At 37.7% G+C, this 15,471-nt stretch overlaps 1 protein-coding gene and 1 long non-coding RNA gene across 3 annotated transcripts; one reads left to right on the forward strand and one right to left on the reverse strand.

The window, feature by feature from the left end:
• Positions 1-232: 232 nt before the first annotated feature.
• On the reverse strand, positions 233-6,376 carry LOC128629178 (uncharacterized). The gene is made up of 2 exons (XR_008393490.1): positions 4,594-6,376; positions 233-734 (listed from the first exon to the last, which is right to left on the reverse strand). It is a non-coding gene; the product is annotated as an uncharacterized LOC128629178 (long non-coding RNA).
• On the forward strand, positions 6,116-14,352 carry LOC108258576 (sodium/potassium-transporting ATPase subunit alpha-1). Of its 2 annotated transcripts, none has more exons than XM_017457281.3 (22): positions 6,116-6,205; positions 6,366-6,479; positions 6,575-6,634; positions 6,849-7,052; positions 7,212-7,325; positions 7,410-7,544; positions 8,460-8,577; positions 8,663-8,931; positions 9,274-9,582; positions 9,764-9,898; positions 9,986-10,178; positions 10,588-10,763; positions 10,895-11,031; positions 11,125-11,275; positions 11,372-11,540; positions 11,621-11,775; positions 11,870-11,993; positions 13,172-13,317; positions 13,428-13,558; positions 13,739-13,840; positions 13,971-14,062; positions 14,184-14,352. In XM_017457281.3, exons 1-22 carry the CDS (start codon positions 6,194-6,196, stop codon positions 14,210-14,212), a joined length of 3,075 nt encoding a protein of 1,024 aa, XP_017312770.1. In that variant the 5' UTR covers positions 6,116-6,193; the 3' UTR covers positions 14,213-14,352. The 2 variants fall into 2 exon arrangements, with proteins under 2 accessions (XP_017312770.1, XP_017312771.1); XM_017457282.3 differs by having other exon boundaries at positions 6,134-6,205; positions 6,369-6,479.
• Positions 14,353-15,471: the final 1,119 nt, after the last annotated feature.

A 15,471-nucleotide genomic window follows, 5' to 3' on the forward strand; every position in this document is an offset into this window, starting at 1 on the left:
CAATAAATAGTTTTAACAACCAGCAGCAAATGTAGTTTCTCTCTCTCCATGAGTCTGTCAAATGATTTGCAATGGGGAGCTGAAGGTCATACTGTCACAGTGCCAGTAACAAATACAGTCATGATAAATAACAATTGTGTGGGCCTCATGAACTTCTATAAACAAGCTAAATAACCCAAGGTGATAAAAACACAACAGAATTCATGAAGCATTTCATGTAGTAATTTTTATTTTCCCAAAAAGTAAATCAACATTCAGAAACCGGGTGGGAAAAATAAGTATGCCCTGTAATTCAGAAACATATAGGAACCTTCAGTAAAATTCAGTAACTTTTAGGAACAACGACTTGAAGTAAACATTTTTTATAGTAGTTTACCAGTCTCTCACTTCCTTTTGAAGACATTTGACCAACTCTTCTTTACAATTTATTCAGTTTATTGATGTTTAAGGGCATTTGTTTATGCACAGCTCTCTTAAGATCCCACCACAACATCTCAATGGGGTTGAGGTCTGGGCTTTCACTTGGACATTCCAACACCTTGATTTTTCCTTAGCCATTCAGATGTCGATTTGCTGGTGTGATTGGGATCACTGTCCTGTTGTGTGACCCAATTTTGCCCCAGCTTAAGCTGGACAGAAGGCCTCACATTTGTCTGAAGAATATTCTGGTATAAAGTGGAGTTCATCCTTGTCTCTCATTATCTCAATGACTGCAAGTTTCCAAGGTCCTGTGGCTTCAAAACAAGCCCAAAACATCAGTCCTCCACTGCCTTGCTTGACAGTTTAACAGGCATTAGCTGTTTGTGGTGATATGCTATGTTTGGTTTTCACCAAAATTGCCTTGTTCATGATAACCAAACATCTTGTTCACATCAGTCCAAAGGACATAATTCCAGAACATTTGTGGTTTGTTCAGATGCAATATTGCAAACTTAACTCATGCTGCCATATTCATTTTGGAGAGAAGGACCTTTTTCCTAGTCACCTTTCCATGAAAGATATTCTTTTTCAGTCTTTTTCTGATTGTACTGTCATGAACATAAACATTTAATGTGCTTACTGCAGGTCTGTAGGTCACATGATGTGGCATTTGGGTTTTTCTTTATGTCTATGAGCATTAAATGGTCTGACCCTGCACTGTAGTTGGCCTTATAACCATAGTGGTACGCAGCAATAATTACTTCTCTGAGGTCATGGCTGATGTCCTTTCATAGAAACACACCTTATTACTCCAAAACAAGAATCTACCAGAAGTTCTGCTTTTATAGAGAGAGTCACACTTCTTGATGATTAACTAATCTTGTGCAATACATTAGTAACACTGGCAAATAGATCCACCCACCAAGAAGGCATTATTTTGATCCAACACTTAACCATGCTGCTGTTGACAACTACCTGTCTCCCTCCTCCTTTTTCTGTCCAAAACCCTTGAAAGAGCTGTTTTTAATCAACTCTCCACTTTTCTCACACAGAACAACCTCCTGGACACCAAGCAATGTGGCTTCAAAAGCAGTCACTCCATAGAGACTGCTCTGCTTTCTGTCACTGAAGCCTTACAACTAGCAAGATCAACCTCAAGATCATTTGTCTTCATTCTACTCAACCTCTCTGCTACCTTTGACCCTGAATCATCAGATCCTCCTGTCAATTCTCTGCAGCATAGGCATCATCGGAAAGGCTCTCCACTGGGTGGAGTCCTATCAGTGATTGAGTCTCACGGCTTCTTATATGACTGCTATGCTGATGACACCCAGCTCTATTTGTCCTTTTTGATCTTGGCTTAACTATGCTCAAACCAAGCAGGAAAGCCAGAAACCTTGGGGTTACTTTTTGTGATGAATACTTGACCTACGCAGACACATTTCAACAACTGCACGGTCCTATAGGTTTATTCTGTACAATATCAATAAAATCAGACAGTCAGACCCAATCTCACTGAACCGGCTACACAGCCCCCATCACCGAAGGTTTCCTTCTGATGACTCTTCCATGCAGATCATGTTTGTGCAAGCAACACTGCACAGTGCACCACCCCTCCTGTGTCAGCTAAACCTTCATTCAGGTCCTTATCTTAATATTATATGGGAGTTTTGCTTTGCCTTTCTGCCCAGCATATAGGCAGTTCGATTTGACAGTTTTCTTTCTTTCAGATCTTGTCTTGACTTTAATGGAAATTGCAAGCTGGTAGCAGTTTAATATTTTTGTAGGCATCAATTAGCTTTATTTTCAGATCCTCAGTCATCTACTGAGGAGCCCATAGATGTTGAATGTTAGCACAAGGTTTGAGGAGCCATTGAATTTATTATGCTTTGGAATTGTTATTCATAATGACAATTCTTGACCTGAATAAAGAGTCCTTGTCACGTTATGGTACCTGAGGCGGAACCAAAGTAAACCAAAAGGTAGAAATAACACAAAATATAAGGAGCAGGCAGAAATCATAGTCACGGGGCAAGCAGAGATCAGCCTATCAGGCAAACAGGCCATACTAGTCAAAGAACAAAGCAGGGATCAAAAACAGAATAGTGATCACGGAATATAAGGCTTGGCTAACGACAGAGACGAGGCTGCTGAGCGTTCCAACTGCCACTTCTATAGTGTGTGTATGTGTGATTGGGTGCAGGTGTCCATGATCAGAACTCAGGAGATGTTGCACGTGTGCATGTGTGGGAAGTGTAGTCCTCGTCGGCCATGTTTGTAGTTTGTGTTGTATTCTGGGAACTGTAGTTGCTGGTTTGCTGCGATATGACAGTACTAATTTGTCAATAAAGTTAATTAAGTTCTGAGACTTTACAGTTGGAAGGTGTCCAAACTTTTGCACCAGTCACAATTATAAATTATATTAGTTCATCAAATATAAAGTAACTGTGTGCTTTGTGATTGTATGATTTGCAAAAAAAAAAAAAAAGTGTTACTTTTTAAAATAGTTTGCCGCAGCAGTTGAGCTAACGTGATTTCAATTCATTTTGAATGATTTTATTCAAATCAATAAAATATGTCATATAAAACTGTAATGCCATAATGTAAGGCACTAGCAGGTTTGAACAATTTTAGTGTCGTTCAACCTCTTGAGCAACAGGCTTCCAATACATATATGAAGAACATAGAACTTTTTAAGTCTAAGTCTTCTGAATTAATTAGAATTTTGGTCTATATTTATGCATATTTTACTCATTCTATATCACAAAAAACAGTGCTAGGAGGCTCCATACAGAGCTGACCTAACACTGTTATTACAGGAGGGATTAGCTTGAAACAGCATGCTAAGAAACCATTCATAGTGTTGTACAAACAAACCTACATTGAAATAGAATACATTTTCTTAGAATACAAAATCACAATATTGTCAAATACATTATTATCATGTATTAAAGAGTATTTTGCAATTTCAGTATGTCATAATGTTTGGAAATTTCTTGCAACATGTTACACTAGTTTTTGTATATGGAACATCAGGGTAAATAAGTTATGCTTGTTGAAGAGAAAAACACCAAGAGCAGGAAGGATATAAGTAGGTCATTCTGCTAAAGAAGAAAAGTGGAAAATTCTGTTGGGAACTGTGGTGTTACAGTCTGGTAACCTGAACACACAATTCTCTCTCCTCGGCAGTAGAAGATAACAATGGTCTCTTACAAGCACCATGCCTGACTCACACAAAAGCACCAGTGTGGATGAATGACTATGGCCACTCAGAAACTTACTCCTGACATTCCATTGGGTTATTCTGTGGTACAGAGACTCTATTGTTTAGCTATTTGTGCCTCATGGTTACGTTTCAAACTTATACATATATGACTGTAATGAAATTCAATAAAAGACAGTTCAATACCAGTGTTGCACATAGTTTTCATTTAATATTCTAAACTAAACCTATTCACATATCTACTTTGGATTACTCCTCCCCTCCCCCCACTTCATTAAGCCGAATATGTTACATGCCCTGGAAAAAAAAAAGGTTCAAAGTCTCTTTGAAATAACAATACAGAAGGTACAAGATTATTGTACGTTCACCACTTTGTTTAACACTCCATTATTTGATCAAAATCCCTGAATAGCACAAGTTCAAACAGAGACAACAAAGTGAAATATGTATTGTGGTGCCTGATCTGCTGCCACTACTTTTCCTCTTCGTCTGTCGTCTGTGGCTGAAATTTCCATCTGGTGCATTTATGACCATGTGACTGAAAGAGAGTCACATGGAGACAGATTGAGCTCTCCAGGGTCCTATAAAAGCTTTTATTTTTGCTGTTGATGTTGAGAGGGAAATCATTTTTCAGTATCAGCCAGAAAAGTAACAAATAAAATGCCAACTGTTGTACCGGGAGGACTTCATAAAGTGCCCTTGTTCCAGTTCTGAGAACTGCCTCAGCCCCAGTCATTCATTGTCAAAGAACTGTCTCATGTCAAGACTGAAACACATGTTCTGAATCTATTCTACTGTCACATGTAGGAATCACAAATGATGCAGAATAAATAATAATGGGATATGGCAAGCAGAAGGAGAAAACTATTGTTTTATATAATAGTTCAAGAAGCAGCACTGTTACGCATAATATAGTGTTTGCTGGTTATTTGTGATAATTGATGCATTACCAGATTTCCCTGCTGTAACACATCAGACCTAGTGTAAAAAAAAGAGATTATAATTAGGTAAAATTAGTGAAATATTTAGATTAATCGAAAACATAAAGATGATTGTACCTAAGATTCAAAACAATGAGATACTAAAAGCTGTTTCTTTCTTCATGGCTTGAAATTTGAAACAAAGCACATTACTCAATTCATATAAACATTTACAAAGGTTAATGTCACAGGATTTGCATTTGTACTAGTTGTAATATGAAAACAAATTCAATATCCAGTGCATGTTTTAATTGTTACGAAGTTCATATAAGATCAGTCTGTGTGGTTTTCTTTATTCATTCATTGTTCATAATTGAGATTAGTAAATGTATACATGTGTGGATGTACTTGTTAAGACACCCTTAAAACACTTTTAAGGGGAGTGGATACACTGTTCTATTCCGGAACCAGTTAGATACCTGGCAATCCGACATTATTATTAACCTATCTGCAGTGAAATTCTTGTGCTCGAGTGTATTGTTACTTGTCTTGTCTGTTTCACTTGCTTGCATAAAACTGGTTCTTCCACTATAATGGCTCTCACTCTCTCCCTCAGGCAGTTCCAAGTTAATAAATGTTGGAGTTTTATGAGAGTAAGAAATACCGTTTATTAAAATGTAACTATGTGGGACAATACCTATTTTAATCTTTAACAAGGTGAAATAATTTTTAAAAGCTGCTCTCGGTGTTAAAGACAAGCTGATATACCTGCAATCTGCATTTCAGCCAACTGAATGGTCATTGTTTAGATCCCTTTCATATGTATGTGTTTCAGTTCTTGCAGTACCAGGTAATTCAGTAATACAGAGTTTCTTACAGTCTGTCAGGTATCTAACATGACACACTATTTGTAAATGGTGGGAGAGATGTTTCAGGTGAATTCACATGCAAATTGACGTTTTGGCAGCCAAATTTATACTGTGCTGAAAAGAATGTGAGAATCGTGGGATCCTGGGAAGTACATCAGAATGACTGCTCTTATCTTAGCTATTCTGCACCATCTCACAACAAACAGCCAGCCGTTTACTAAACATGATCTAGGACCTGTGAGCCAAGGTAGGCGTTCATGATTTACTATTCCCTCAACTTTAATTATAGTGGAGTGAGATTTTGTTGATGGTTTCCAGGGATGGGAAAGTGTTTTCTGTAATATTCCTAAAGAAAAGTTTAAATAAAGAGGAAACAGCAGTTAAGTACAAGCAATATAGTACAGTCAATATATAGGTGTATGTGTTTGTAAATGATTTACAGACTCTTTGGCAATAGCACTTCATAAAACTAGGTAGACTTTTACAGAAAAGGACTTTGGTTGTCCTTTGTTAGTGGTTGTCCTTGAAAGTTCAAATGTGGGAATGAAGGTTAAATAGATCATACATTATAAATTAAAAAAAAAAAAACACATCTGCCAATCCTGTCCAAGTTTACTCAAATCTCCTCCCCTGCAGGCAGGTGAGCAAGTGGGATATAAAGGTTTGTGAGCACGTTTGTGAACAGCGGGAGCTTTCATATGTCTCCAGAGGACTGGAATAGGAAAATCCCTGCTGAACATTGAATAAATTAAAAAGACAAAATGGGATTAGGCGTAAGTGTTTAAAGATTTTTTTTACTTCTTTCATGAGTTTTGCTTAATTTGGATGAATTTTGATATTGCTAATATGTTTTGTTCTTTGGTAATGCTGTAATCAATATGTTATTTGACTTTTTATTTGAATGTATCATTTTTTTTGCCACATTTTTCATAGAAGGGCAGTGATAAGTACAAATTAGCAGCAACCTCAGAAGATGGGAAGAAAAAGAAGAAAAAGGGGAAGAAAAAGGAGAAGGACATGGATGATCTGAAAAAAGAAGTCGATCTGGTGAGAAATTCCGCCTTATGGTGTAAAATTCAGAAACCTAATGTTAAATGATCATTTTTAACATTTTTGTTATGTCTTCTTATTTTTCCCTGCAGGATGACCATAAGTTGACCTTAGATGAGCTTCATCGCAAATATGGCACTGACCTTGACAGAGTGAGTAGAGGTTAGGTGTCGTATCTATTATAATATAAAAATAAATAAATAAATAAGCATTTTTTGCTTCACATTCCACACTTTTAGACACATGCCAACATTATCATGTATAATCAATTATAATATATAATGACTGTTGTGTGTTATATGAATATTATTACATTCATTTATTTCCATTAACAAATTTCTAACATAATTTCATACTTTTTGTAAGGGTTTGACTGCTTCTCGTGCAAAAGAAATCCTGGAACGAGATGGACCCAATGCTCTGACACCTCCTCCTACAACCCCTGAATGGGTCAAATTCTGTAAACAGCTCTTTGGTGGATTTTCCACTTTATTGTGGATTGGAGCTATTCTTTGTTTTTTGGCATACGGAATCCAAGCTGCCTCCGAAGATGAACCAACAAATGATAATGTAAGAAAAATAAACGATGCCTGCTGTTTGAAAATGCCAGTGGTATCTACTTACGCAGTATATTAATAGAACACCTTTGCCCCCCTCTCCCTGCTCCAAACCATCTATCTCTCTCTCTCTCTCTTTCTGTCTCACACCCACATTCATTTTTTTCTCCAGCTGTATCTTGGAATTGTCCTATCTGCTGTTGTAATGATCACTGGCTGCTTCTCATACTATCAGGAGGCTAAGAGCTCAAAGATCATGGAATCCTTTAAGAACCTTGTCCCTCAGGTATAAACATAAAATATTATTCCACTGAGAAAGTGGAGAGAGATCATTTAACCAGTTATAGACATTTATTTTTCTGTTATTCAGCAAGCATTGGTTATCCGTGATGGTGAGAAGAAGAGTATCAATGCTGAAGACGTAGTGGTTGGTGACATTGTGGAGATTAAGGGTGGTGACAGAATCCCTGCTGATCTGCGCATTATCGCTGCACACGGATGCAAGGTGACATCCTTAAACCTCTTGCAAATCACTATGTTGAATAATTAATTATACTACAAACACTGAAATTCCAGATTTTATTCCAACACATTTGTGAACTGCTATCTCCATGCATTTTAAATTCTGTTGCAATAATATTATCTCTTTTGAGTGAGCAGTGATTTAAACGTGTCACTATTTGACAGACATAAGCTGATTTTCCTTTGGTCTGTCTGCCTTCCTGGATGTTGTGCAAATGTTGGGCAGCAAGCTGACTGCTAAACTTAGCATCTACAGAGTTATTATTGCACCTAGTGGTCAAAAATGGGAACTACAACAAGCCCCAATAGAGGCCTATAGGAGTAAAATTCTCACTGCCCCATGACCACTTTATGAACAGTTTCAATGTGGAAGGAACAGCAAACATGACAGTTAATGACAGGGTTGGCAGATTACGTGTTAATTATCAGAATTAAGTCTAATAAATTTACCAAAAAAGTGCAGACTGTGTCTCTAATGTTCAGAACCATTTGTAATGTAAGATATTGGAAGAGTGAAAAGGGAGTTATGGTGTGGATAATGTCTGGACATTAGAAATATTTGTGAAATACTTGTTTGCCACTCAAAAGCTGAAAAAAAGAAGAAAAATATGTCCCTTTCAATTGTATTACCTGGAATAAATTAGGAAAAAGGGGGTGGGGACGTTTCATGTCTAAAACCACTAAAAATGAGCTGCTACTATATAACAGATGACTGTATGTTATCAACTTTCAACTGCCCATTACTCTTAAAGTTCACCAGATCTGTATCTACAAGTGTGATAGCCTCTCAAATTCATTTTGTCATTATTAATGCCGTCCTGCCCCACAAAAATATATGGTCACAAGGCACTAGCTTCTTGAAAATTGCTTTTGCTTACTTAATTTGCTTACCTTTCAGGTGGACAATTCATCCCTTACTGGTGAATCTGAGCCCCAGACACGTACTCCTGACTTCTCCAATGACAATCCTCTAGAAACCAGGAACATTGTATTCTTTTCTACAAATTGTGTTGAAGGTAGGAAAATAAATTGCTATTTTGAAAGATATGAAAGATGAAATATATGAAATAATATATATATAATATGATATCTTGTTCTCAGGTTCTGCCAAAGGTGTTGTCATCAATACAGGTGATCACACTGTGATGGGTCGAATTGCCACCCTGGCCTCAAGTCTTGAGGGTGGACAGACACCAATTGCCAAAGAGATTGAACACTTTATCCACATTATTACTGGTGTGGCTGTTTTCCTGGGTGTGTCCTTCTTCATCTTGTCCCTTATTCTTGGATATGGATGGCTTGAAGCTGTCATCTTCCTTATTGGAATCATCGTTGCCAATGTGCCTGAGGGTCTGCTTGCTACAGTTACTGTAAGTAAAATAGAATTATTGTTCACTTTCAGTCGTACTTATGCATGCCTAAAATAAGCCAAGTGTGCTGGAATATGTACAGAAATATATATTATGTACAAAATGTATGCTGTCATGTAGTAATTTTCCAGTTAGAAACCTTTTTAAGTGAATGTGATTGTGCAGAATGGATTTAATTTGGGCACTGTGTGGCCCATTGGTATAGATTACCATATCTTGTCTAATATTCTCTATTAATGTTTTCCACATTTTGAGAAGCTCTCAGCAATTAGATGTAACCTCACTGAAATTTTTTAATTAATCAAAACCCAACGATCATCAACAGTTTTCTGCATCCAATAGGTGTGTCTGACTTTAACTGCCAAACGTATGGCGAAGAAGAACTGTTTGGTGAAAAATCTTGAAGCTGTAGAAACCCTTGGCTCTACCTCCACTATCTGCTCAGACAAGACAGGAACTCTGACCCAGAACCGTATGACTGTGGCACATATGTGGTTTGACAACCAAATTCATGAAGCCGACACCACAGAGAACCAAAGTGGAACCGCTTTTGACAGGAGCTCTCCCACTTGGTCTGCTCTTGCTCGTGTAGCTGGCCTGTGCAACCGTGCAGTCTTCCTTGCAGATCAAGCCAATGTTCCAATCCTTAAGGTGTGCCATACTATCAAACCTTCTATTATTCTTTTTCCTCTTCATGAATCTATTTCTTAAAAATCTTTTTTTTTACGAACTCATCAGATAACCACCATATTAGTATACTAGAAAGAGGCCAAAGAAGTATATTTTAAGGGCAAATATTCTATTATAAATCTAATATCTTATGCTCTTACAGAGAGAAACTGCAGGTGATGCATCAGAGTCTGCTCTGCTGAAATGTATTGAGCTCTGCTGTGGTGCAGTGAAGGACATGAGGGACAAATACCCAAAGATTGCTGAGATCCCTTTCAACTCCACCAATAAATACCAGGTATTTAATTCATGCATTCTGTTTTTTAACGGAAAATAGGCAGTTGTAAGAAAATTGTAAGTCCTAACATCATCTGATTGTCCGCAGCTCTCAATCCACAAGAACTCCAATGCTTCAGAGACAAAACACTTGCTCGTAATGAAGGGAGCTCCTGAGAGAATCCTAGACCGATGCTCAACTATTGTGCTTCAAGGAAAAGAGCAACCTCTAGATGATGAAATGAAGGATGCTTTTCAGAATGCTTATGTGGAACTGGGAGGTCTTGGAGAAAGGGTATTAGGTAGGTCACACTGTGCAAACGGCATGACAGTGGATGATTAATTCACCCCTTAAAGAATGGGCCTTCTATTGGTAGAAAAGACCAAGTACCCTAGACCTTAGCATATTAACACATATTGGCACAGTGTCAAAGTGGGTAGTATTGATGCCTCACAGCTCCAAGGTCCCTGATCTGATATTGAGCTCAATCATGTGTGGAGTTTTACTTGTTCTCCTAAATCCATGTAGATTTCCACCAGTTCCTCTCACCTCTGAAAAAAACATGCAATTAATAGATTAACTACACTTAAATGTCGTAGGTGTGAATGTGTCTAAAAATGTGTGTGCTGGATCTAACATAACCCTGACCAGGATTCCTGAAGATGTTAACTAAAGAAATGAATGAATTAATGAATTGCTTTCTTTTGCAGGTTTCTGCCATTACAGCCTCCCTGATGATCAGTTTCCTGAAGGCTTTGCATTTGATACAGAAGAAGTGAACTTCCCCACTGAGAACCTGTGCTTTGTTGGACTCATGGCTATGATTGATCCTCCTCGTGCTGCAGTACCTGATGCAGTGGGCAAGTGCAGGAGTGCTGGAATCAAGGTACAGTGCTTTAGCTCCTCATATTGTTTTACAACATAATTAGATGTTTGTTTTACAACATAATTAGATGATTGATTTTCAACATTATTACATGATGCATTAGAAGATCTCAAATATATTTGCATTTCCAGGTCATCATGGTTACAGGAGATCACCCAATTACAGCTAAAGCCATTGCTAAGGGTGTGGGTATCATCTCAGAAGGCAATGAGACTGTGGAAGACATCGCTGCTCGTTTAAACGTTCCTGTTGGAGATGTCGACCCCAGGTAACTGCAATATTTTCAAATAATGCGTCTAAAGTCTTTTGTGAAGTGTTTCAAAGTTGTTTAGATTGTAGCTGAAGCAATGCTTATTTACAGGGATGCAAAGGCTTGTGTGGTCCATGGTGGAGATTTAAAGGATATGACCGCAGAAGAACTGGATGGCATCCTAAGTCACCACACTGAGATTGTGTTTGCCAGAACTTCTCCACAGCAGAAATTGATAATTGTTGAAGGTTGTCAGCGACAGGTACAATTAATACAGTACAAAATTAGCTTTATGTCCGAATTTTGAACACTGCTGTTGTAATTACTTAATTTTGAAATATTTTTGTTGTGATTACAGGGTGCCATTGTGGCTGTGACTGGAGATGGTGTTAATGATTCTCCTGCTCTGAAGAAGGCTGATATTGGTGTAGCAATGGGTATCGCTGGGTCTGATGTCTCCAAACAGGCTGCTGATATGATTCTCCTGGATGACAACTTTGCTTCTATTGTTACTGGAGTTGAGGAAGGTAGGAATATCTACAGAACAGCTATCTATCAGGTTGACAACGCTAATCTGTATTTTGCTAAAATGTTACTCTGTCTCCAGGCCGTCTGATATTTGACAACTTGAAGAAATCTATTGCATACACTCTGACAAGCAACATTCCTGAGATTTCCCCCTTCCTGCTCTTCATTATTGCAAATATTCCTCTACCTCTGGGCACTGTCACCATTTTATGTATTGACCTAGGAACTGACATGGTAAGATTCCTATCAGAGTAGAAACATAAGTGGATCCCCCCAATATAAGACTATAAAGATGATGGGATAATTGTGACTTTTACTCATATTTCAGGTTCCTGCTATTTCTTTGGCATACGAAGCTGCTGAAAGTGACATCATGAAGAGACAGCCCAGAAATCCTAAAACAGACAAGCTGGTGAATGAAAGACTTATTAGTATAGCCTATGGTCAAATTGGTAAGAAAGCGCTTTCTATGCAAAGAAACCTTTGATAGTCATATACATCTACATATTCAACCCAGACTTACAGTCATATTTATTTATATATGTAATGTACAGTCATGTATTTAATTATGTCTTTCAGTATATAGCACAATAAGAGTACCTCTAAAAGTACCTTTTTTGGTGGCCAACAAAGTTTAGTTATTTAGTTTACAAAACCATTAGTTTTCATTCTCATTTCATTCTCATTTCATTCTCCTTGTGCCCGTGGATGGGGATAGAAACATACCATCAGAATAGAAATGTTTCATAAGATATATGATCAGCCTGAATAAGTTTGTACTCATTTTCTGTAGACAAGTAGACAAGTCGACTCAAAATGACCCCACTTCATAACCAAACCACAATGCTTTCCTTCAATTTGTTACCGAATTCGGTGCACTTCCTAGGTGAACAGTTACATACTGTAGCCCATTTATTACTATGCACACATTGTAAATCCCCTCTACCTGTCTATCAGTAGATAGTGGAGCACAGCACAGCATTGACATGGGTGCGGCTCTATGTCAGACACGATGGTGTTGCTGAGATTTTTAAAGACTGGACACTTTATAAGAGACACTTGTTGTTGCACATTGGTGTACTGTTATGATCTGTGGCTCATCCATTTTCAAGTACAGTGTGGAATTGTCTTCTAGACATCATCAGTGTCAGCACTGCTATTAGCTGGATTTTTTTTGTTGTTGTTGTTTTTGGGTGGTGGCTGTTTCTAAATCCACCAGTAACATTGAGTTGTTTAAAAACACACACTAACACTGCAGTGATTGATCCACTCAAGCCACCATCACACACAGTACCAGGCCACTACCCAGGTGGGGTCACTGCTGTGCTGAGCATGGCGCTCCACAATTGTTGGCATCTTTGAGTTGGGAATTCATGCTTGTGGAAAAGATTGATTTCCTGTGAGTGTGTTCAGCTGCCCTGTGATGTACCATGAGCACCATTTGAAATGTGGTGGCTAGCGTCATGTGTCATGGAGGAAGCACATTTTAGCCCTCACTGTCCCCGGTCACTCGCTCTCTTGCAATAGGAGAGAGCTAGCTAGAGGGTGGGAACTGACAAATGACCCAATTGGGAGAAAACAGAGTAAAAAAATATGAATGGTAATTCTATGACTTTTTATGTCTTTATAGGAATGATGCAAGCTACTGCAGGATTCTTCACTTACTTTGTGATTCTTGCTGAGAATGGATTCCTGCCTGCAGACTTAATAGGAGTGCGTGTTAATTGGGATGATAAATATTACAATGATCTAGAAGACAGCTATGGCCAACAATGGGTGTGTAACACTTATACATGACTGTAAAGAGCTAAAATACAGAATTTACTTTCATGTATACTGCACATTCAAGTCCATTACATGTTGTCCTTTCCTCATTGCTACTTTAGACTTATGAACGAAGAAAAATTGTGGAGTACACATGCCATACAGCATTTTTTGTCAGCATAGTAATTGTGCAATGGGCTGATCTGATCATCTGTAAGACCAGGAGGAACTCCATCCTACGACAGGGAATGAAGTACGTAAGCAAAGTTATAGAAAGTATATTAAGCATATTAAGTATATTAAACAATCATAAAGTTTTGGTGAGTCAATGGAGTACTTTATAACCGCAATAAAGAAATGTTAAAATGGCTTGCATTTTACATAGTTTGCTCTTTGTATTCTAATCCCTTTTAATTTCTTTTTTGTTGTTTAGAAACAAAATATTGATCTTTGGGTTGTTTGAGGAGACCGCTTTGGCAGCTTTCTTATCCTACTGCCCAGGCATGGACATAGCTCTTCGAATGTATCCATTGAAGTAAGTTTGCTTTACACATATGTTTATAATACCATAAGTACAGTATATTTGAATGTGTATGGAAATTAATTCTTTATCCACAAACATTGACAGTATAGCCAGTTATATAACTATTATTCAATCCGTTTAGACCAAGCTGGTGGTTCTGTGCCTTCCCCTATTCACTGCTCATCTTCCTTTATGATGAGGCAAGAAGGTACCTCCTTAGACGGAACCCAGGCGGTAAGAACAAATAACTCTTATGAATGTGGAAATGATGTGCATTTTGCGACAAACTAACTAAGTTGTGTTCCACTTTTATCTGACATTGTTTTGATATTCCGGTATATGTTCTCTGTTTTAGGATGGGTGGAAAAGGAGACATACTACTAAGAAAACCCTCTTCGCAACTATGAAGTTCATGATGAATGAACATTGCCATAGAAATAAATGGGCACACAAAGTATACAGTCCCATTTTGCATCATACAAATATATTACTATTATTTTAATAAAGGTGAATTAAGAAAGTAATGTTGAGAAATGACTGCTTTCACAATGCATAATAATAATAATAATAATAATAATAATAATAATAATAATAATAATAATAATAATAATAATAATAACCAAATATTCAAAACTTATTATTATTACAAAAATATTTTTAAAATATTACTATTACAAACCTTTGTCAACTGCAGACACTTGATCAACACAGTTATACTTGTTGAGCATCCCTTTCTAAAACCCCAATTCCGAAAAAGTTGGTTAGTATGGTTAATGCAAAAAAAAGAGGCATTTGAAATTTCAAATCACCCTGTACTGTATTGAAAACACATTATTAACACATTATTTTATATTTCACTTTGTGAGTTCAATTAATTTTTGAAAATATACACTCATGTCAAATTTGATGACTGCAACACACCCCAAAAAAGTTGGGACAGTCGACTGTTTACCACTTCCTGTGTAACATCAGCTTTTCTTTTAATAACACTTATTAAGCATTTGGGCACTGAAGTTGGTTAAGTTTAGCAAGCGGAATTTCCCCCCATTCATCCATTATGCATTTCTTCAACTGCGCAAATGTACAGATGAGGCCGATCCCCAAGGAAGTCGGCAGCTCTTCTGGACAGTGTTGATGTATGGCTTCTGCTTTACATAGTAAAGCCTTAACTTGCATCTGTGGATGCAGCGGCGAATGGTGTTTCTGACAAAGGTTTACCAAAAAATTCCCGAGCCCATGTCAGGATATCCATTACAGACTCATGACTGTTTTTAAGACAGTGATGTCTGAGGGATCGGAGATTGCACACATTCAGAAATGGGTTTTGGCCTTCGCCTTTCACCAGATTCCTTGACTCTTTTAATTATATTGTGCACTGTAGAAGGTCAAATGCCCAAAATCCTACCGATTTGTCTTTGGGGAATGTTGTTCTCAAAGTGTTGGATTATCCGCTGATGCATCTGTTGGCAGATTGGCAAGCTTCGACCCATCCTTGCTCTTGAAGGACTAGGCCTTTTTTAGAGGCTCCTTATATACAACAATCAGACGATCTCCTCACCTGTTTCACATCACCTTCTTACTTCAACTTGTCACATCGCTATTAGTCCTAAATTGCCCCTGTCCCAACATTTTTGGAACGTGTT

Source organism: Ictalurus punctatus, chromosome 26 (genome assembly GCF_001660625.3).
Source record: "Ictalurus punctatus breed USDA103 chromosome 26, Coco_2.0, whole genome shotgun sequence".
Lineage (NCBI taxonomy): Eukaryota > Metazoa > Chordata > Actinopteri > Siluriformes > Ictaluridae > Ictalurus > Ictalurus punctatus.